General features: G+C 46.3%; 1 protein-coding gene across 1 annotated transcript; it reads left to right on the forward strand.

The window, feature by feature from the left end:
• Nucleotides 1-1,668: 1,668 nt before the first annotated feature.
• On the forward strand, nt 1,669-8,810 carry LOC115640698 (killer cell lectin-like receptor subfamily F member 1). The gene is made up of 5 exons (XM_030543572.1): nt 1,669-1,681; nt 2,187-2,321; nt 7,583-7,737; nt 8,120-8,232; nt 8,649-8,810. Exons 1-5 carry the CDS (start codon nt 1,669-1,671, stop codon nt 8,770-8,772), a joined length of 540 nt encoding a protein of 179 aa, XP_030399432.1. The 3' UTR covers nt 8,773-8,810.
• Nucleotides 8,811-22,833: the final 14,023 nt, after the last annotated feature.

Consider the following 22,833-nt stretch of genomic DNA (forward strand, 5'->3'; position numbering starts at 1 on the left):
AACACCCAGAGGAAGAGCAGTGATTGTTCCAAGAAATCCCAATTCCTACAACCGGGAAGAAATGGTAAACAAAAGAAAATGGTGCTTTTAAAACTGCAACTAGGGATCATACACAAACTGCCACAGCCACACCATCAGTTGCTGGAATTAAAGGCTAGAACAAGCATGGCTGACACTGTAGTGGGGATGAGTGCTCACTGAGCAGCTGCTGCACCCTTCCAGACCCTTTCCTCACTCTCTGTCATCCCTGCCTGATCCCAGTAGGGACACATGTGGCAGCAAATTATGGCCCCTTGCTGCTGCTCTCTCAGGAACCCTACACCACACACCTGGCTCACCATCCCAAGTGCCAGCCAGATCTTGTCTGACCCAACAGCCACAGCCGAGGGCCAATTCCCTTCTCCTTCCCCACTCACCATTCAGAAAGCTGCACCTCTTGGCTTCACAGTGCCCATACTGCAGGGGTGGCAGCAAAGGATTCCAGGACAGAGACAAGGAGGGGAAGGTCATCACAGCAGCTTGAATGGGGTTGCAGGTATGAAGGAGACAGACAGGATTTTTGTGTTCACAGGCGGGTGGGTTGGGGACAGGGAACCCGGTCACAGGTAGTTCAACGCTGTCACGTTGTCAGTCTGTCTGTCTGTTCTGAGACAACTTCCCTCTTTTCTCCAGCCCTGTGACACTCTGACTAACTGCCAGGTGGCTTCCCCCTCACGTGGCTCTGCCAGAAGCAGAGAGGAGCTGGAGCCAGTTCCCACCAGTTCCCAAGAACCGGTTGCTAAAATTAGACCTCCGTGGAGAAGCAGTTGTTAAAGGGCCAGGAGGTGGGCAAAGAACTCCAGTCCGCGGGCTGGACCATCCTGTTGCTTCCAGAATTCCCAACTGGGGAGGCTAAGGTTCCCCCGGCCCCTTCCCTTTACCCCCCAGGTGCAGCGTGGCCAGCCACTGGCACCAGCTGGGCAGCTCAGCTGAGCTCCTGAGTTGTCCTGCTGCTTTGAGCTGCAGGCAAGTTAAGGCCAGGCAGGGGGGCTGTGAGCTCCAGGGCCGCTGGGGGGGGCAATTTTCCCCAGCCCTTGCAGGGGCCCCCGGCCCCACAAGTATGTCTCCCCCTGCCCCTCCCCCACTTCCCCCCTCCCCCCTTAAATCAGAACTTTTTATAGGGAACCGGTTGTTAAGATTTTGGCAGCTAATCACTGGCCAGAAGCATGCTCCTTTGCTCCTCCAGGCCCCTGTGACGTCTTGGACTAAGTAGACAAGGCCTGGGGGGACTGAAGCAGAGACTTGCCATGCAGCCACATGGTCACCGTTAGAATATACCCATAAGTGGGACATAACCATGTTGTTAACTTGAGATGTTGCTAACAGGAGGTTGGTGTTCACATGCTCATCAGCTTCCAGTATTTCATCTGGTTAGTCACAGGGCTGCCCTAAGAGTGACTTGCTCCTTGACTGACAGGTTTTTAATTATCCTGCTATCATGTGAGGGGGAATATAACCCCCGTCGGAGGCTGCTGCACAGGCTCCATTGGAAAGCAGCTGGTCACTGTTATTTCTTGCTCTATATGCAGGTGTTTCACCAAACACTGACTCTTCCAGGTCACCCTAGCATCAGATGGCTCTGGGGGTTGGCTGGGCTGGAACATCGTCCTGCTGGGAGCTGTGGTAGCGATGGGCATGTGGGGTGAGTAACTCAAGGCTATTTATTCACTTGTGTGTAATGCTGCACCCCGAGATTTCCTCTTCCCTCACATTTCCACAAAGACTCTTTCTTGTTCCTAGAATCCTGGAAATATAGGGCTGGCAGGGGCCTCATGGGGTCATCTAGTCCAGCCCCCTGCACTGAATCAGGGTTATCGATTCCAAAACATTTGTAAATAAAATCGTGGATGCTTCATCATTCCAAAGCAGAGCAGAATATTACATAACCATGTGTAGCTAAGAGCTTGATACATGAACCCCTGTGATCCAGCTATGGCAACTCCACTGTTAAGAGTGCAGGGAAAAGGGAAGGCATCTTACAGTGTGCAATGAATGAAAGTTTCTGTCTTGTTCTTTCTCTTTCCCTACTCTACATTTGTCATAGCAGGTGCACGTGTTTGTTTTGCACACACACACTCAGTCTCAGGTTGCGAACTCGGAATAGTGAACTCTGGTTCACAATCATGCTCTTTCTTTCCCGTCAAAAGGAAATTTTAAGATCTTGGGGAATGACAGTGCCAACGAGAGAACCAGCAACGGATATAACTGCAGCACTGAGCTGAAGGCTTTTCCATTCTGCTTCAAACAGTTTCTATGTGAACCTCCACCCAGCAACTCAAGAGGTAATTTCTGCTCCTTTGCTCTCTCAGCTGCTTCCCCATATTTCAGTGACACCTAGTGGTCACTTGGGGTAACACTCACTGCGTACAGTACAAAATGTATTAAATATCCTACTTGTGTAGGTAGATCTTTTGTCCCAAAGGGTTTTACAAACTAATTATAGCATGCAGCTGGTAGGGAACCTAAATACAGACATCACTTACACTTTCCACTGGAAAAATTTCTTCTGACTTTTTAAAGAAGCTCTTGCACCTTATAGTTCACAGCAGACCTTCGAAAATTCGGCACAGGGAAAGTACTCAGGCTGGAGAAGGGCATTTTCTTTGTTTGAAGAAATTTCACTTAGGCTCTGCTGAGATGTGAACTTTGGAAATGGTGGTGGTTCCCATCTTGCTTGTGAGCCTCAGGAAAGCTTGGTCACGTGTTAAAATAATAACAGCATGAGCCTTCTAAAGTGCTGGGCTCACCCTGTGTCTGGACCACACTGCACTGGGACGTGGCAGACCAGCTGTAGCTGGGAAGGCCACGCTCCTGACCATGTAGCTTTTGCCCCATAAGCTTCCCCCAGAGACAGGGCAAGAGCTGAGATGGGCGCCTTCTGACAGCCTCTGAACCCAACAGCCCCTCCCCTCACATCACAGCCTTTTCCTACCACCAGCTAACGCAGTCTGCCTGTTGCTGAAGGGATCGAGTCTGTGCGACGGTTCAGAGTTCAGACCCTTGTGATGATTCATGCTGGGCGTGTGGCTCCAGTTGCACATCATAGAATTATTGTTCTTTTATTTTTAAAGTAGGAAATTCCATTCAAATACTGTTCAGGAGGCAAAATCATGCACTTGGAAGTCAGGAAATGACAGATTTATGGGGCATAGATAATCCTGCCTCTGTGCATATGCATTAATAGACAATCTTTAGTTACATTATCATATACTATTGTTGCCTCATTCAGTGCACAAGATGGACCCACAAGGGACAGAATTAAGGTTGCACAGGCAACTAGAAACCTGGCATTTCCGAACTTTTGAGTGTTTGCCTTTGCAAGCTAGAGTTCTTTCAGTGTTATCTACATCAGTCATGGAGCCACAGGATCTGTGCCAGGCCCAGCTTTTTTGAACAGGCTCTTGGAGGGACCCCTTTGGCATGCCAGATCTGCAAAGGGCCCCACTCTTCCGTAAAGGTAGGCTACCTGGTCTCCACGCCTTCACAATTAAGTCTCTAGACTCCAGCAGTTCTGATGCCCAGTGAGTCCAACTGAGATAGATTCCAGGTCAGGGACTTGTACATTCTTCAGGGACTAACGCACCTCAGCAAGTATCTGCAGTGATGCCAGGCAGCCTTTTAAAACCAGAGTAGGGTTTACCAGTCAACAGGAATGCAGCACTGGGGAGTCCTTAGGTTAGCACAGAGAAGCAAAGGCTATGCCACAGTCCATGTAGCATTTAATTTCAGAAAGGGGAACTACACAAAAATGAGGAGGTTAGTGAAACAGAAATTAAAAGGTACAGCACCAAAAGTAAAATCCCTGCAAGCTGCATGGAAACTTTTTAAAGACACCATAATAGAGGCTCAACTTAAATGTATACCCCAGTTGAAAAAACATAGTAAGAGAACCAAAAAAGAGCCACCATGGCTAAACAACAAAGTAAAAGAATCAGTGAGGCAAAAAGGCATCCTTTAAAAAGTGGAAGATAAATCCTAATGAGGAAAATAGAAAAGAGCATAAACTCTGGCAAATGAAGTATAAAAATATAATTAGAAAGACCAAAAAAGAATCTGAAGAACATCTAGCCAAAGACTCCAAAAGTAATAGCAATTTTTTTTTAAATACATCAGAAGCAGAAAGCCGGCTAAACAACCATTGGGGCCACTGTACAATCGAGATGCTAAAGGAGCACTCAAAGACGATAAGGCCATTGCAGAGAAACTAAACGAATTCTTTGCATCAGTCTTCACTGTTGAGGATGTGAGGGAGATTCCCAAAACTGAGCCATTCTTTTTGGGTGACAGATCTGAGGAACTGTCCCAAATTGAGGTGTCATTAAAGGTGGTTTTGGAACAAACTGATAAACTAAACAGTAACAAGTCACAGAACCAGATGGGATTCACCCAAGAGTTCTGAAGAAACTCAAATGTGAAATTGCAGAACTACTAACTGTCATCTGTAACCCATCATTTAAATCAGCTTTTGTACCAAATGATTGGAGGATAGCTAATGTGACACCAGTTTTTTAAAAGGACTCCAGAGGTGACCCTGGCAACTACAGGCCAGTAAGTCTCACTTCAGTACCTGGCAAATTTGTTGAAACTATCATAAAGAACAAAATTGTCAAACACATAAATTAACATAGTTTGTTGGGAAATAGTCAACATGGTTTCTGTAAAGGGAAATCATGCCTCACCAATCTATTAGAATTCTTTAAGGGTGTCAGGGTTCCCTCCCAGCTGTGAACTCTAGGGCACAGATGTGGGGACCCACATGAAAGACCCCTAAGCTTATTTCTACCAGCTTAGGTTAAAAACTTCCCCAAGGCACAAATCTCCTTTGTTCTTGGACAGTATGCTACCACCACCAAGTGAGTTAGACAAAGGTTCAGGAAAAGGATCACTTGGAGTTCCTGTTTCCCCAAAATATGCCCCCAAGTCCTTTCAACCTCTTCCCTGGGGAGGCTGGAGGATAATATACCAACCAAATAGATAAACAAAGTGAGCACATACCGGCCCCTTGGGTTTTTAGACTAAAAACCAATCAGGTTCTTAAAAACAGAACTTTATTATAAAGAAAAAAGAAAAGAAGCACCTCTATAAAATCAGGATGGAAGATAAATTTTACAGGGTAGTAAGAATCAAAACACAGAGGATCTCCCTCTAGGCAAAACTTTAAAGTTACAAAAACCAGAAATAAACCTTCCTCTTAGCACAGGGAAAATTCACAAGCTAAAACAAAAAATAACCTAATGCATTTCCTTGCTATTACTTACAATTTGTAATCTTAGATGCTCATTTCAGATATGGCTTTAGGAGATGTTGTTTTCCTGCCCTTGTCCCTCTCTGTCCCAGAGAGAGCACAAAGAAGCACAAACAAAAAACCTTCACTCACAGATTTGAAAGAATCTTCTCCCCTTATTGGTCCTTTTGGTAAGGTGCCAACCAGGTTATTTGAGCTTTCTAACCCTTTACAGGTAAAGGATGGATTTTATGCTACCCTTAGCTGTATGTTCATGACAGAGGGGGTCAACAAGCATGCGTATAAAGGAGATTCAGTGGATATAGTGTATTTAGATTTTCAGAAAGCCTTTGACAAGGTCCCTCACCAAAGGTTCTTAAGTAAAATAAGCAGTCATGGGATAAGAGGGAAGATTCTCTCATGGATTGGTAACTGGTTAAAAGATAGGAAACAAAAGGCAGGAATAAATGGTCAGTTTTCAGAATGGAGAGAGGTAAATAGTGGTGTCCCCCAGGGATCTGTACTGGGCCCAGTCCTATTCAACATATTCATAAACAATCTGGAAAAAGGGATAAACAGTGAGGTGGCAAAATTAGCAGATGAAACAGAACTTTTCAAGATAGTTAAGTTCCAGGCAGGCTGCGAGGAGCTACAAAAAGATCTCTCAAACCTGAGTGAATGGGCAACAAAATGGCAGATGAAATTCAGTGTTGATAAATGCAAAGTAATGCACATTGGAAAGCATAGTTGTAACTATACATATACAATGATGGGGTCTAAATTAGCTGTCACCACTCAAGAAAGAGATCTTGGAGTCATCATGGATAGTTCTCTGAAATCATCCACTCAATGTGCAGCGGCAGTCAAAAAAGCGAACAGAATGTTGGGAATCATCAAGAAAGGGATAGATAATAAGACCGAAAATATCATATTGCCTCTATATAAATCCATGGTATGCCCACACCTTGAATACTGCGTGCAGATGTCGTAGCCCCATCTCAAAAAAGATATATTAGAATTGGAAAAGGTTCATGAGGAAAGATTAATAAGATTGGGACTTTTCAGCTTGGAAAAGAGGTGACCAAGCGGGGATATGATAGAGGTCTATAAAATCATGAGTGTTATAGAGAAAGTAAATAAGGCAGTGTTATTTACTCCTTCTCATAATACATAATACAAGAACAAGGGGCCACCAAATGAAATTAATAGATAGCTGGTTTAAAACAAACACAAGAAAGTATTTTTTCATACAACATACTGTCAAACATTGTAGGAGGGTGTTGTAAAGGCCAGTACTATACGGTGTTTAAAAGGGAGCTAGCTAGATTCATGGAAGATAGGTCCATCAATGGCTATTAGCCAGGATGGGCAGGAATGGTGTCCTTAGCCTCTGTTTGCCAGAAGTTGGGATTGAGTGACAGGGCATGGATCACTTGATGATAACCTGTCTGTTCATCCCCTTTGGGGCACCTGCTATTGGCCACTGTCAGAGGACTGGATACTGGGCTTGATGGATCTTTGGTCTGACCCAGTACGGCTGTTCTTATGTTCTTATGGTGGTCAAGCCAGCGCTCCACACAGCCAAGCTGCTGTGAAATCTATTAGTTGGTTCTCTCTCTATGTCTTCTTGTCAGTCCCAAGTGAGAGCTTCTCTGTACCCCAAGGCCAGTTCTTAACCTAGCTACCAGACACCTCTTGGTCCATTGTCCTCCCCAGAGCCATGCTGAGCTCAGATGTTCTGCCTATGTGGTGTTAGGTGTTCAGTCCTTGGGGCTTTCATTGTTTTTCTGGATCCTCCATTGATATGTGTTGGTTTCAGCCAGTCCTTTAATGACCCATTCATGTCACCTAACACCATGTCTCCTGCTCTATCCCAAGAGCAGATTTCACCCTTCTGCAACCACTAGGCAGCAATGCCAAGTACTGGGAGAAACAGAGATACAAAAAGTATTATGGAAAATTCCCACTTGGTCACAACATCCACCAACTAGAGAGCAACCGTTTCTAAGACGAAACTCGAAGTGGCTGTCAAACAGTGCACAGCAACACTGCCCAATAGCTAAGGGGAGAAAGTGAAGGAGAATCTCAGCTGAGCATGACCTGCATTGGCTGCTGCTATTCCAGGACTGGAGTGGTCACATCCTCGCCCATACCCCTCACTCCTGGCTGCAGCGCCTCCTGCTGATTGAATATTGCACCTGTCCCCAAACGAAAATAAGGGTATTCGTTATAGTTGCAAGCAGGCTCTGTGATTGACTGGGAGGAAGTTCAGCACTTGTCAAAAATTCTGCTCCATTAAATGTTTCCATTCCCCCCCAGAAGGATCCGGGTGTAAGCTCTGCCCCCCAAACTGGCTACTGCACAGAGACAAATGCTACTGGGTGTCTAAAGAAAAAACTCCCTGGAACAAGAGCCGCGACGTCTATTCAAAGAGGAATGCTCGACTGTTAATGATTCGGGATCAGGATGAGATGGTAAATAAAACCTCTGGGGAGATGAGCATCATCAGTAATAATTAATGCACAAAACTGCAGTTGTGTGTCTGTTAAGGTTACGCTATACACAAGGTACCTACACAAGCCAAAAAGCAAAGAACTTGAAAAATTAAATACATAACCAATGGTCTACAACCTGGCAGCAGACACTTCACTAGTAGCACAACATGGACCACAAAGAACGTACCACAACCTTAACTCTGTCCCAGCAGGGACAGAGGCTAAGTTACTGGCCCAAGGTCACACAGGAGTCTGGGCTGGAAAGGGGAATAAAATCCAGCTGTCCTGAGTCTCTGGCTAGCATCTGAACCACTATAACCTCCTTTCTCCCTGTTAGTTTATTGTTCCATGTCATTTACAGATTTTCATACAAACTACTTCCAAAGATACAAACCAGATCTGGCTTGGACTCACCATTACATTCCCTGCAAGAAAAAGGATTTGGGTGGACGGCTCCCTGTTAAATCAAACACTGTGAGTGTTGATATCCTTGGAGTCCACGTAAGATGCCCAGCAGGGAGCAGGGGGTTGTTGGCTTTCCAGCATTGCTGTGAGCAGAGGCTACTTATGGGCGCAAGGGATGTTCATTGCTAGGCATGGTCCTCTGCACAGACGAGTGATCAGTCCTAACCCTCAAGAGATGATTTACTTCGACAGTGCAGCTAATCCTGAGGGTTGGGTTTTGTAATGTGAACAAGTTGTGTGGAAAAACAACTTCTGGAAAACACCAGCCAGCTACAGGATCATGTGCAAGGAAGTCTTATCAACCAGGGCACTGTAGGAACAATTCAGGTGTTAAGGAAGAAATTCAAGAGATGACAGAATGAGGAAAAGCTGCTATAAATCTTGTTCAAAAACTAAACAGTGATTTTATTTCTTTTGTTTCCCAGGTTCAAGGTAGTGGATCCTGCAGAAGGGAACAGCTGCAGGGTGATAAAAGCAGATCAGATTCATTTTGAAACCTGCAGTGCTGTATCTAAATGGATTTGTGAAAAAGACGCTCTCCTGATATAGACAGTGACATTAGTGCTCTGCACTTGTGTGTGCGAAGGACAAATCCTCTGTAGTGTCAGTCTGTCATGTGAATGATGAATAACGTAGGTGAGCTTCAAAGGGAAAAAATGGACTTATGCCCTTTTCTCCTCCCTTCTTTTATAAGGTGGATAAAAATGGACTAGAAGCCTTTTCTTGCATTTGAAATTCAGGTCCTGTCTGGGCTGGATGATTATAGTGAACAGAGAACCAGTGAAAAGACATCACAAGTAGAACTAGGGGAAAATTTTCCAATATATAGTTTATTTGCCAAAAAATGCAGTTTTGGACTGAACAAGTCTATTCACAAACTGGTGTTGAATTCACTGAATAGTTTCAGCCAAAATAAAAACAAATAAATAAAATTCAGGATAGGCTCACAAGACAACTGGAGGAGGAAACAGCAGCTAACCCCATCCAATAGCCAAGTGGTTAGTGTGCCATGTTTGAATCCCTGCTCTGGAACAGTGCGAATAGATTAACCATGTACATCTAGACGTGGCTGTGCTATTTTAAGAATCCATTCCTAGGAAAAAGCTCAACATACCTAAGAATCAGGTCTGAGTACGACAAATATATTTCAGAGCGAGGTTACACAGTGAAGATCAGGCACCTTCAAGAACCTAAAGAGATGCAGAGAAGGCACATAACTCAAGCAGCAACAATCTACCCTCTGAAATTTGGAATACTTAGCATTTGTTTAATTAGCAGCCTGGATAGGGTGACCAGATGTCCTGATTTTATAGAGACAGTCCCAATTTTTGGGTCTTTTTCTTATATAGGCTCCTATTACCACCCTCATCCCAATTTTTCACACTTGCTGTCTTGTCACCCTACAGCCTGGATTTTCCAGGACTGCACATTTTTGCACTGCAGTTTCTTTATAAAAGATACATAAGAAAATATTTTACATTCAAAAGTGCCTTAAAGAAATCTATCCCTGAAGTGCAGCCTGCAGATGTGAAAATCAGCAGTCAGTAAACAGGGGCAGCACAAAAGTTGGGGCAGGGAGGGGAAAGAGAGGTGCCTCCTGAAAAAAAAAATGCGTGTCAAACTGTCTCTAGGGCTATATTTTCACAAAGGGAGGCTCCCAGGCACAAATTCAGAGGCTGGGTTTGCATGAAAACACTCACAGTCTGTATCTCACAGGGCAGCACAGCTGCATTGCTGGCTGTAGCTAGCGGAGGTGGACAGAGCTTGGAAGCACCAACATCACGTGGAAACCAACACAGAAGGCCCAAGGCCAAAGCCAACCTATGGCACCCAAGGGATTGCAGGGGGGCTGTCTGCAGAAAGGAAGGGGTTGCAGTTTGTGGATACAGCAAGGAGCCATGACCCAGTCTGAAGGATGCAAACCCCAGAAGGGCAAGAAATCATGAAAGGCACCAGGGAGCAGCAGGAGCTAATGGGATGAATTCAGCAAGGGGAGAAATTTCAGGCTGGTGCTGAGGAGACGATCATGAGCCATGAGTTGGTCTGAGAATCTGGGACATTGCAACCCCCTGCAGTGTTTTGGGGACCAGTGTGTTAAATGTATGAATGGCTTCTGTAAGCTTGTGTCCTGCTCTATGGGGAGGGCAACCACAACTCCCCAGGAGCTACAAACAGTGGGGGTCGATTGAGGTGAGTCACTAAACAACTCCAGAGAGATACCATGCTGTGATAGCATGTCCCCCTGTATTCACGCCCTCCACTCTATTTTAATAATCTTTATACCAAATATACCTTGTAAGGCATCGTTTGAAAACTAATAACTTGCCGGTCAACAATATCACCATGAAATGTGTTTTGTAACATTATATATGTAACCCTTCTGCTGTCAGAGTTGGCAGCCACAAGGGCCGGGTTCAGTGTCTAGGGGTTCCCTTTCAACAAGTGACTCTCACTCACTGATCTGGACAATTACACACCAGCCCCAGGTGCCTCTACGATGCAATATTTCCCCTCTCGCAAGCACAGAGTCTGAGTGTAGCAAAAACTTTTTAAAAAAGGAGAGAAGTAACTCAGCATTAATTTGGGAAAACACCGCAACTAGGGTTCATTATATATAAACCATGAGCAAAAGACCCACCCTCAAGTAAGCTGGGCAGTGTCCTTTTCCCCTCAGCTTCCTAAGTCCAGCAACCCAAAAGTCCCTTTCATGTGCCTGACCCTTCTCTGCACCCCACTCATGGTTGCTGTCCTTGGCCAGTGCAGCCCCAGAGTTCAGAGATTCATCCGCAGAGTTCACCTCCCACTCTGTGTGGAAGGCAAGGGCGGGGGTAAGGAGGCATCTTACATGCTGTGCTGCTCGGGCACTTACTCTTTGCCCAAACAGCCTATTGCCGTGCCTCTCTGTGGGGCTCTGCTCTGGCCCTCTCCACCAGCCACCCTGCTGGCCACTTGCCACACCTCTCTGATAGCCGCCTTGCTGGCCACTTGTCGCACCTCTTCATCAGCCTCCCTGCCAGCCGCCCTGGTGGCCACTTGCTGTGCTTCTGTGCCAGCCACCAGCCAAGATGTTTTCAGAGCCCCCTACTTAATACAGCTCCAAGTGATTTCACCTGTTAGTAGGGGAATCTCACTGCTGGTGCACACTGGGCAGTAGCTTGCAATAGAGACACTATCTCAAAATATGTCTAATACTCAGACCTAGGTATCAGTGATTTCAGTTCTACAGCATGCAACAAGACTCTTAATAGAGTCTAAAACAGTTTTTCATTATACCATGGAGAAAGAAAGGGTCAAACGGTGTCTGGGACCCTTAAACAGGGCCCACACCCCTAGGTACAAACATCTATCCTCTCTCTCTCTATTCACTAGATTTTGGAACCCATGTCCCCTGCCTACCTTGTTTAGTCGAGGAAATGCCAAATACAGTTCTGTTACCCTTGATTCACATAGCAAGGACAAAAACCCTTTATTACTCCTGCCCCAATAACAAGGAGACTGGGGATCTCACACCAGCCAACAGTGTCTATTTGGGCAAGCAATCCCATCATGCTAAACACCTAGGCAGGGTGGGTGTGCCCTGCAAACGAGATCAGCTCCTGCAGTCCTTTTCCACAGCTCACCACTAGAAGTCAGGGAGAGCTCATTCAGACTCTGCTTCCCTTTGTAAAGTTATGGTTTAATAACATGAGATAAACAACGTAGCATTAAATCGGGAGAACACCTCAGCTAGAGTTCAAAGACCAAATCATGAGCAAAGACCCACACCAGGAAATTGGGCTGTGTCCTTTTCCCTGGGCTCTGGAGTCCAGCAACCCCCTAATCACCCCAAGACTCCAAAGTCCAATACCCCAAATGTCCCAAGAGTCCAGCAAGCCAAAAATCACCCACAGTCCCAAAAGTCCCGCAACCCAAAAGTTTCTGACCTGGGTCAGTGCAGCCCCAGAGTTCAAGAGTCTATCTGCAGGGTTTCCCGCCCCTCCTCCCCCATCCTCGGTAGAAAGGGGCACCTTAGGTGGTCCCCTGCCAACTGTCCTGTCTCTCCCATGGGGTTCTGCTTTCACCTTCACCACAAACTGCTCCGCTCTACCAGCCACTCCACTCTGCTCCTCCAGCCATCCCCACAAACTGCTCCGCTCTGCTCCATCAGTTGCTCTGCTCCATCAGCCATCCCGTGATCTGCTCCAGGCATCCCTGCAAACTGCTCAGCTCCGTTCACTCCGTGGGCTGCTCCAACCTTCCCACAAACTGCTCCACTTTGCCAACTGCTCTGCTCCTCCAGCCATCCCCTGATCCGTTCCAGCCATCCCCGCAAACTGCTCCGCTCTGCTCCCTCCGTGGGCACTCCAACTGTCTCCACAAACTGCTCTGCTCCACCGACTGCTCTGTTCCACAATATGGCTTCAGGCTCTCCCACTGGTTAGCACAGCACTCAATGATCTCAGCTCAGTAATTTTAGCTCTTTAGTGATTTCAGCTCACAGCAGGCGAGCCTCAGTGCTAGTACATCATTAGCCCAAAGTGAGTTCAGCTCAGTAACCTGTAACTAGATTCCTAAGGGAATCAAAAAGCAGCTGATATTCAACAGTGGAGAGAGACAAAGGTACAATAGGTGCTTCTGGCTCACACAAGTAGCCCACACCAACAGGTACAGATATCTGTCTCTAACCTCTCTCAGTTCACTGGGTTTTGGAACCCATGTCCCTTGTCCAGCGAGTGCTACTTAGTTGATGTTGAGACTCTCTGTCATAAAACAGTTTCATAGTCCCTCTTTCACATAATCAGGATGACAACACTTTATTCCTCCTGCCCCAATAACAAAGAAATTGGGGATGCCAGAGCTGTCAACGTAACCGTTTTAGGCTGCCGTGGGCTATGGTAGGCGGGGTGGGTGTGCCTATGCAAACAAGATCAGCCCCTGAAATTCTTTTCCACACTCGCAATAATTCACCACCAGATGTCAGGGTAGAGCTCATCCTGACTCTGCTTACACTGGTATTAAAGGTGCTTATGCATGTGATGCTGTGTGGAATTTGGGGGACACTTTAGGATATTATGAATATCAATATTGTAGAATGGCAATGAGTTATGCCAGATATGCCATGTAAGATATCTGCAAGAATGTTATAATCAGCCAAATATGATAATCTATTTTATATGTTTGTATCACCTTTGTATTTTGGGTTATGGATAGGTATGTATTACAAAACTTGTGCTATGCTGCTGGGTGACACCCTCAGACAGTTTGATAATGCACTGCCTAGTCTGCTTGATGGCCGAAAGACCATCAGCTATTCAATTGACCCATTGAGAGAAGACAGATATACTTTGTGACTCAGCAAGGCTTTTAGGGGCATACCTATGGACAGAACTCTAAGGCTTCCAAGCTATGTGCTGGGCAGCTTGTGTTTGGGACAAAGGAAGTAGAGGTCATATGACAAAAGAAATATAAAAGGCAGCTGCATCTTCTCCATCTTGTCTTCATTCCTGCTTCTTACCTCTGGAGGAAACTTTGTACAAATGAAGCTCTGAACAAAGAACTGAATGACCCATCCAAGCCGTGGATGTGTTCCAGAGGGACTTGCAAGACAGCAAACTTACCAGTCCTGCTAGGAACCTGATGGACTTTGAAGTTTTTGTATGTATGTGACTGTTTTACCACTTCACATCCCTCTTCTTGTTCTTTCTTTTTTCTTTATAACAAATCTTTAGTTTTAGACACTAAAGAATTGGCTGGCAGCGTGGTATTTTGGGTAAGATCCAAACCTATACTGACCTGGTAACGTGGCTGGCCCTTTGGGGTCAGAAGAATATTTTGTATATGTGAGGAGTTTTAAATTAACTTCTCACTGTACTGTACCAAGGTGCTGATTGGGAGCCAGAGAACTGGAGCGCAAAAAAGGAGGTTGTATGATTTCTCTTTTGCTTCTTGATAACCAGGGTGGGGGATCAAAAGCACAGTTTGTGACTAGTTGAGGCGTTTAACTTCAGTGTTACCCACCAGTCTTGGGAGGATCTGCTCTCCCTTTTTCAGCCTGACCTGACCTTGGCATTGCCAGTGAGGGCTGCCCCAGGCACCCCAGGTCACAATGCACATATAAGTTATTCTTGCACAGGAAGGGCAATAAGCTATGCCATTGTGAGGCACCTTTTTTCTGGTAATGCTGCATCCACGTTAGGGTTATACTGGTATAACTATATTGGTTAAAAAAACACACCCCAAACTGAAATAGTTATACTGATACAAAAACTGTGCAGAACAGGCCTTATTATGGGACACTGATGCACTTATGAAAATCCCTCCCCTAACTGGTACGATGTGCTTTGAAAAATGTAAAGTGCAAAGTGCAATAATTATCCTATCTTTGGGTGGGCAGCTGGTGTTTCTCCTCTGCAGCTGGAGATGTGTGATCACCTTCAGCCTGCATCTTCTGTTTTGGGTTTTGTCTTCCAGGAAAAGATTAGAAGATAAGATAAGAGATAGCCACACCTGTCCTGAGATGCTCCAAGTTAGGGCATAGGCCCACAGTAGAGCTGATGACACTTCCTCAGGGGTCTGCAGTGAGAAACCACACAGGAAGCTTAGATACATGCATAGACACAAACAGAAGGGCAATAGTTGAAGTGTTAATCAGATAGGACACCTCCTAACTTTAAGATGAGGAAGATGATATTGTGTGGACAGAAAACAAAAGAAGAAGAATCATAGATGCAGGCCATGTGCTGAAACAAACTGTGGCCCCATCTTTTATTCACTTTTAAATGTGCAGTAGTGACCCACCCTTACACAGCAGTATGTTGAACCCCACTAGTGGCTGCACCACAGAAGTTTGAGTCCATCACCTGTGAACTGGCGGAGAAGGTTCTTTTAGCTCAGGCAATAGCAGCTCATGTGTTTAGATCAAGAAGTTGTAGGTTCAGTTCCTCCTGTCAACAAGCCATCCAGAAGTGTTGTTTTATAAAATAAAAGCCAGAGCTATGTGTACAGCCATTTTGTGCATTGTATATTTGTCAATAACTGCAAAAGCCTTTTGCATACTATGTATCTCTTGTGCATAAATAGTTGCACATAAAAAAAGTAAATTTAGACGTTCAAAATAGTAGCGCTACATTTACTTTTCTATGAGTTTTATCTGAATAATTATTGCAGGTCCAGGCCTTCTGGTCTATTGTTTCATCTGCCACCGAAATGCAGCTGTTCTGAGATGAACCAAATCTGCTGTTTAACAGCAACACTTTAGAACAAGAACCAAGGCCTTGGCTACACTTGCGAGTTAGAGTGCCTTAAATCAGCCCTGGGTGCCCTAACTCCTGAGGTGTCCACACTGGCAAGGCACGGAGAGCACCTCACGGCTGGAGTGCTCCTGGTAATCCACCTCCATGAGAAGCATAACTCTTGCTGCACCCCAGCTGGAGTGCCGCAGTGCCAGTGTGGACACCTTGGTCTATTAATGCGCTCTGATTGTCCTCCATGAAGTGTCCCACAATGCCTGTTCTAGCCACTCTGGTCATCACTTTGAACTCTACTGGACTGCTGTCAGGTGACCAACCATCAGACCCGCCCTTTAAATTCTCTGGGAGTTTTGAAATTCCTCCTCCTATTTGCTCAGCAAGGCGTGGAGTGCTCTCAGAGCATCTTTTCCGGTGACCATAGCTCCATGCACTAGGCGATCCCCAGTATGGATCAATGGCAAAGTGCTGGACCTCATCAGTGTTTGGGGGGAGGAAGCTGTCCAGCTGTGCTCCAACCGTAGGAATTACGATGCCTTTGGGCAGATATCAAGGACCATGATAGAAAGGGGCCATGACCAGGACACAGTGTAGTGCAGGGTTAAAGTGAAGGAGCCGTGGAATGCCTACCGCAAAACGTGGGAGGTAAACCGCCACTCCGGTGCCGCGCCCATGACCTGCCGTTTCTACAAAGAGCTGGACACAATACTTGGGGGTAACCCCACCTCTACTCTGAGCACCACCACGGACACTTCAGAGGCCACAGCAGCCCAGAGTGCAACAAGGCAGCAGGAGGAATGCGGGATCGAGGGTGCTGAGGAGGAGGGGGCCCCAGAGCCAGAGGACAGCCTGGCATCCCTAGATGCATACAGCCAGGAGCTGTTCTCAAGCCAGGAGGAAGGTAGCTAGTCACAGCAGACAGTGCTTGTGGAAGAACAAACACCAGAGGAGGTGCCTGGTAAGTGGCTTTTATTTTGAGAAAGGAGCTGTTCAGTGCAGGCTGTTAGGGCAAGGAGGGTTGCAGAAAGAAGACTTGGGGCTGTGTGCATGCCTAGATGCAGAATAGGGCGCTGATGTGCTCTCTCACATCACGGTAATCGGCCTCAGTGATCTCTTCAAAGGTCTCATGCAGAAGCTGGGAAATCCACTTGTGCATGTTCCTTGGCAGAGCTACTGTGCTCCTTATCCCAGTAAGGCTAACATGTCCATGCCACTCTGCCATGAGGGGTGGGGGGACCATTGCTGCACACAGCCAAGCTGCATATGGGCCAGGGCAGAAGCCGCATTGTAGAGAAGACCCTCCTTTGCTTCCTAGGTCACCCTCAGAAGCAGGGCTCGCTTTAGGAAGTGCGGAGCGCAATTCGAACTGTTTCAACGGGTCCCCGGCAGGGATGACTTAAGAAAAAAAAAGACGTTAAAAAAACCACCTGGAGCTTGTACTCACCGGGTGGTTCTCCGAGTCTTCGGCGACACTTCGGTGATGGGTCCTTAACTCGCTCTAGGTCTTCAGTGGCACCGAAGGACCTGCTGCCAAAGTGCCGCCAAAGACCCAGAGTGAGTGAAGGACCCGCCACCGAAGTGCCACTGAAGACCTGAAGTGTCGCCAGGTGAGTAAAAATTAAAAAGGTGCCTCTAGCTGGGGAAGGGATTCTCACTGAGCGCGGGGCCCTCTTAGGCGCAGGGCCTGATTTGAGGGAATTGGTGGAATAGGCCTAAAGCCGACCCTGCTCAGCAGCGAGATATCTTCCAGGATGAACTCATCCAGTGGAAAATGTGGGGACAGTGTTCAGTAATGGGCCCCCCTGCAGCTGTTGGCTTTCCCCAAGGCACAGAACCCCAGAGGACAGTACGGCCATGAAACAATCAATCCCCCTTGCCCCTGTGGTTACTCATCATTTTGGGGCTCTTGTGGGTTATGTGCACTCGCTTTGGGATGGGCACTTTCTGCTATTGTGTGCACCGTGCTTGTCTTTAAGTTCAGCCGAATCATTGCTCTGTCTGGTGTGAACAATGCTGCCTCTGTTAAAATGCTGCATTTTGGCTTTACAGATATAACCTTGAGATCCCAGCTGTCCTTGTTATCAATGGCCAAAAGGCTGCAAAGAATCAGGAAGCAGCCACCAAGAAGCAAGGAGGACCTTCTGCATGAAGTCACTTACTGAAAATCAAAAAGTACAGGAGAGGCAGGAGACCGAAAGAAGGCTCCGCCAACAAACTATGGAGTGACTCCTAAGCATTATGGAGTGCCAAGTGGACGCGATGCAGATGCTCATAGCACTGCAGATGGAGCAGATCCGTGCCCGTTCACCTCCTCTCCCGCAGCCCTTGTCCCCCCATGTAACCTTCAACCCACTTTCCCCAACATACAGTTTCTTATCGCCACCAGCTGCCTCCAAAACCTGTAGCTTCACCACCCAGTCCTGCAAACTACGATCCTTGCCCACTGCACTCAACCCCCGTCACCATGCATTTTAGCCAGCCTGAAGTGCACACTCATTGCACAGCACTCCAGACAGGAAAGCTGAATATGATAACAGGACATATGCAAATCTGTGATTGTCCCATTCCCCATCCTGCCCCCTTCCCTCCTCCCATACAGCACAGATGTGTCATGTCATGTGTGTTTCCCCAGCAGTTCTGTTTCTTTTCAATAAATGAATTTTTTGGCTTTGCAAACATTCTTCATTGCATTAAGTAAAAGATGCAGTGCCTGTTGCTTTCCTGGGCTACACTAAGTCAGTGCATTATACGTAGCAAATGCAAATGCTTACTAGCATTGGAATCACTGCACTCCACTCCTGTGCAGGGCACCAACCATTACTGGTGGCTTTCAGCATCAAATTGCTCCCTCAAGGCATCCCTAACCCTTACAGCCCTGTGCTGGGCCCCTCTAATAGCCCTGCTCTCTGGCTGTGCAAATTCAGCCTCCAGGTGTTAAACCTCCGTGATCTATGCCTGAGTGAAGCTTTCACCTTTCCCTTCACAAATGTTATGGAGGGTACAGCACGTGGCTATAACCGTGAAGATGTTGTCATCGGCCAGGTCCAGCTTCATGCAGACAGCACCAGTGGCCCTTTAAACGGCCAAAAGCACATTCAACGGTCATTCTGCACCGACTCAGCCTGTTGTTGAACGGCTCCTTGCTGCTGTCAAGGCTCCCTGTGTAGGATTTCATGAGCCAGCGCATTAACGGGTAAGCGGGGTCTCCAAGGATCACAATGGGCATTTCGACTTCTCCTACAGTGATCTTCTGGTCTGGGAAGAAAGTCCTGGCTTGCAGCTCCCTGAATAGGCCTGTATTCCAAATGATGCATGCGTCATGCACCTTTCTGGACCAGCCTGCATTAATGTTCATGAAATGCCCACAGTGATCCACAAGTGCCTGGAGAACAATCAAGAAATACCCCTTCCAATTTATGTACTCAGAGGCTAGGCTGTCTGGTGCCAGAATTGGAATATGCATGCCATTTATCGCCCGTCTGCACTTAGGGAAACCCATTTGTGTAAAGCCAGCCACAATGTCACGCATGTTGCCCAGAGTCACAGTTCTTCTGAGCAGGATGCAATTAATGGCCCTGCACACTTGCATCAACACAATTCCAACTGTCGACTTTCCCACTCTGAACTGGTTAGCAACCGATCGGTAGCTGTCTGGAGCTGCCAGCTTCCAGACTGTAATAGCCACCCTCTTCCCCACCAGCAGGGCAGCTCTCAATCTCGTGTCCTTGCACCGCAGGGTGGGGGCGAGCTCAGCACACAGTCCCATGAAAGTGGCTTTCCTCATCCGAAAGTTCTGCAGCCACCGCTCATCACCCCAGACTTGTATGAGATGTGTTCTCACCACTCAGTGCTTGTTTCCAAGCCCAAAAGCTCCATGCCACGGTGGTGAGCATGTCTGTGAATGCCACACGCACTCTCGTGTCATATGCATTATGTGTGTCGACATCATCGTCGAACTCCTCACTGGCACTTTGTAGCATAAGGAGTAACTCGACTGCAATTTGTGACATGCTGGCGAGACCCTCAGCATATTCCTCACAAAATCGAGATCCGTAGAAAGATGGTGCCAAATGTGAATGGAAGCACAGGGATTGTTGGGATGCGAAGCGATGCATCATGGGGCATTGGGGCAAGACCCAAGAAGGCCTGGCACCCCCACTCCTTCTTTCCACATGCCACAGTGCCAGAATGGGAAGAGGTGCTCTGTGGGATAGCTGCCTATAATGCACTGCTGCCAATGTTGCTGCAAGTGCCACAAATGTGGCCACACCACTGTGCTTGCACTGACAGTGTGAACACACTGCAGCGCTTTCCCTGCTGTGGTCTCTGTGGGCTGGTTTAACTCCTGGTGCTCTACATCGGCAAGTGTAACCATGCCCTAAAGAAGAATACTACAACCTCAGTGCTAGAGATAAGTGGAGTTTGTTTTTGTTCCGGTGCTAATCAACAACAAAATAAGGTAGGTCCTACCTTCTTCCAGTAATACCATTTTTAAAGGTAATTAAGAACAGGATAATTTATTTGATTGACATTTAAAAATTCTTTATCTGACTATGAAAACTTCAACCCCTAATCTTCTGCCTGAACTTCTTGACTTTGTCCCTCTATTCCTGTCCTTTCAGTCAATATTTTCCATTAGAGAGTGTTACTGCCCACACTGAGTTAAATATAGACTTGCAAAGTATTCTGCTGCTGGCTGGGTTTCGGAGAAAGGAAATGGAGGGTTTCAACAATTAAACTGTTCATTTCAAAACTCTCACACCTCAGGTCCCTCAGCTCATCAGCCTAACTGTATATTTTACAATACACAGCATGAGCTTGAAAACCTAGTGGAGAAAAACCAAGTAATCTGAAGGATATTCGAACACTTTGTTGTTGGGTTTAGGACCTTGTTATTTGCAGAGAGGCTTTTCCTATCTGTTAACTGCATAGCCTTGTTACCACTTGTTAACCAGTACTATAGCACCCTTGTTTGCTGCATGTTCTTGCAAAGCCAGCAGACCAATGTTTTTCACCAACTGCTCTGTCCATGTTCACAAAATACATCTTCACATAATTTTTATAGGAGCGGATCTAGACTCTATTACCACTATAGCTTATATGCTGATGGATAGATTTCTGTCCATAGTCTCCGTCTAAAACCTCTTGTCCAACCCAAGGACCACCTGCTGCATTTGAAATCTTCTGTTCACTCCATCAGTACTGTGAGAGTCCATTTACCTTCCATCTTGGTGATACAGCTACCAGTAGATGAGTTTTCTGTCTTTTCACATCTCTGGGTATCTAGATTTTAAAGAGCCTCATTCATGTGTACCTTTCTGTGTCTGATTCCATACCTTCATGAGACTTGAATTAAGTTTTGCCTTGTTTAATGGTTCCCCTTCAAACTTTTTAACAACTTCCTTATTATTGCTATCAATGAAAACAGCCTTTTTAATAGCAACTACTTCTACTAGCTGACCACCCTTTCATAAGGGCTACGTTTCCTTTTGACTGCACCCTAAGTTCTTGTCTAAGGTTGCACCTGCATTCTGCCTCAATCAGACCATTTATCTTCCAGTTTTCTTTCCTAAACCTCATTCTAGCAAAGCTGAGGAGAAATGTCATACTTTGGAAATGTTTGGAATGCTCTGTCCTTTTATCTGGTGGTCACAAAGTCTTTCAGGTCATTGCATAGACTTTCTGTGGTCTTCTCTGAAGGACTAAAGGGCAGTTGGTTACAGCCCAGGGCCTATCACATTGGATTTCTGACTGTATCAAGCTCTGCTATAATATACCAAAGGTTCCTCTTCTCAGAGACTAACAACCCATTCCCCTAGAGCTCATTCCATTTTCTCAGCCTTCTAGAGCAACATACTGATTGTGTCAAGTATCACGGGGTAGCCGTGTTAGTCTGTATCCACAAAAACAACAAGGAGTCCAGTGATACCTTAAAGACTAACAGATTTATTTGGGCATAAGCTTTCATGGGTAAAAAACCCACTTCTTCAGATGCATACTGATAGTGGCCATTCACATAGCAGCAATGTGGCCATCTGTACTACTTTTGTTCAGACACTATGTTATTGCTCAAGTTTCCTGGGATGATGCCACCTTCAGCAAGTCTGTGCTCTCTCTTCGAGTAATCCAAAATCCCACCATCTTTAAGGAAACTGCAGGTGAATTACCTACAGTGTAATGTGTCCAGTCACTCCAAGGAGAAGAACAGCCAGCTGAATCTGAATCTGAATAAGAAGGAGCTGATGCTAATGAGCAGAGGAAAGTATTTTGAAGAACTTACAGCCATGGTGTTGTCTTCATTGGTTGAAGGCACACATCCACAATGGTCATTTCAGTCTGTAATGTAGGAGTACTCTTGGATTTCTTGCTGATACTGGATGCTCACGTAGCAACATCTGTGAGTAACACTTTCTATTATCTCTGCATGGTTAGGGATGCCATCCCACCCTGGCAAATGAAGACCTAACCTCAATTATTTACCCTTTTATTACCTCTCAGCCAGGACCGGCTCCAGGGGTTTTGCTGCCCCAAGCAGCCAAAAAAAAAAAAGCCGCAATCACTATCTGTGGCAATTCAGCGGGAGGTCCTTCACTCCAAGCGGGAGTGAGGGACCCTCCGCCGAATTGCCGCTGAATACTTGAAAGTGCCGCCACCCTCCGGAGTTGCCGCCCCAAGCACCTGTTTGATAGGCTGGTGCCTGGAGCCAGCCCTGCTCTTAGCTGGATTATAGCCATCTAATATGCCTGAGCATGAAACCTTCAGCGCTTATGAAATTCGAACTAGTACAGAACCCTGCAGTGTGTCTCCTCAGCAGCACAGGCTACTATGAACATATCAGACCTGTCTTCTGCTCTCTATACTGGCTTCCCATAGAACTTTGCATCAAGTTCAAGGTCTGTCCTTCTCTTCAAAGTGCTTCATGACCTGGGCCCAGGGTATCTAAATAATTTTCTAAAGCTGTGGGATAAAGACTGATCGACAACTCCATGCCACTGGAACTCTCAACAATTCGGGCAAAGCTTGTCTGTGAAGGAGACAGAATTTTCTCTGGAATGAACTCCCCGAAGAACTACGGATCTTCACAAACTTCACCATCTTCCACTCCAAGTGCAGGGCACATATTTCTTTGACCTTGTCAGCTCTAATATAAACACATTGCAACAGGTATATTTATATGAAAAAGCAGAACAAAAAACACCACACCCGACCAAACCAAAACACTCTACTGCACATTTCTCCCTCTAGGAAGGTGGTGAGAGAAAAGACCTTTTCCGTAACTGGTGTTCTTTGAGATGTGTTGCTCATGTTCATTCCACAGTAGGTGTGCGTGCTTGCCATGTGCACCGGTGCCGGAAGTTTTTCCCCTAGCAGTACTTGTAGTGGA

Source organism: Gopherus evgoodei, unplaced genomic scaffold, assembly GCF_007399415.2.
Source record: "Gopherus evgoodei ecotype Sinaloan lineage unplaced genomic scaffold, rGopEvg1_v1.p scaffold_32_arrow_ctg1, whole genome shotgun sequence".
Classification (NCBI taxonomy): domain Eukaryota; kingdom Metazoa; phylum Chordata; order Testudines; family Testudinidae; genus Gopherus; species Gopherus evgoodei.

Excerpts from the sequence above, each read along its gene's own strand:
- LOC115640698 (XM_030543572.1), top strand. Across the intron at positions 2,322-7,582 it reads TCCACCCAGCAACTCAAGAG|AAGGATCCGGGTGTAAGCTC; the intron begins GTAATTTCTGCT and ends ATTCCCCCCCAG. Across the intron at positions 8,233-8,648 it reads TCCCTGTTAAATCAAACACT|GTTCAAGGTAGTGGATCCTG; the intron begins GTGAGTGTTGAT and ends TTTGTTTCCCAG.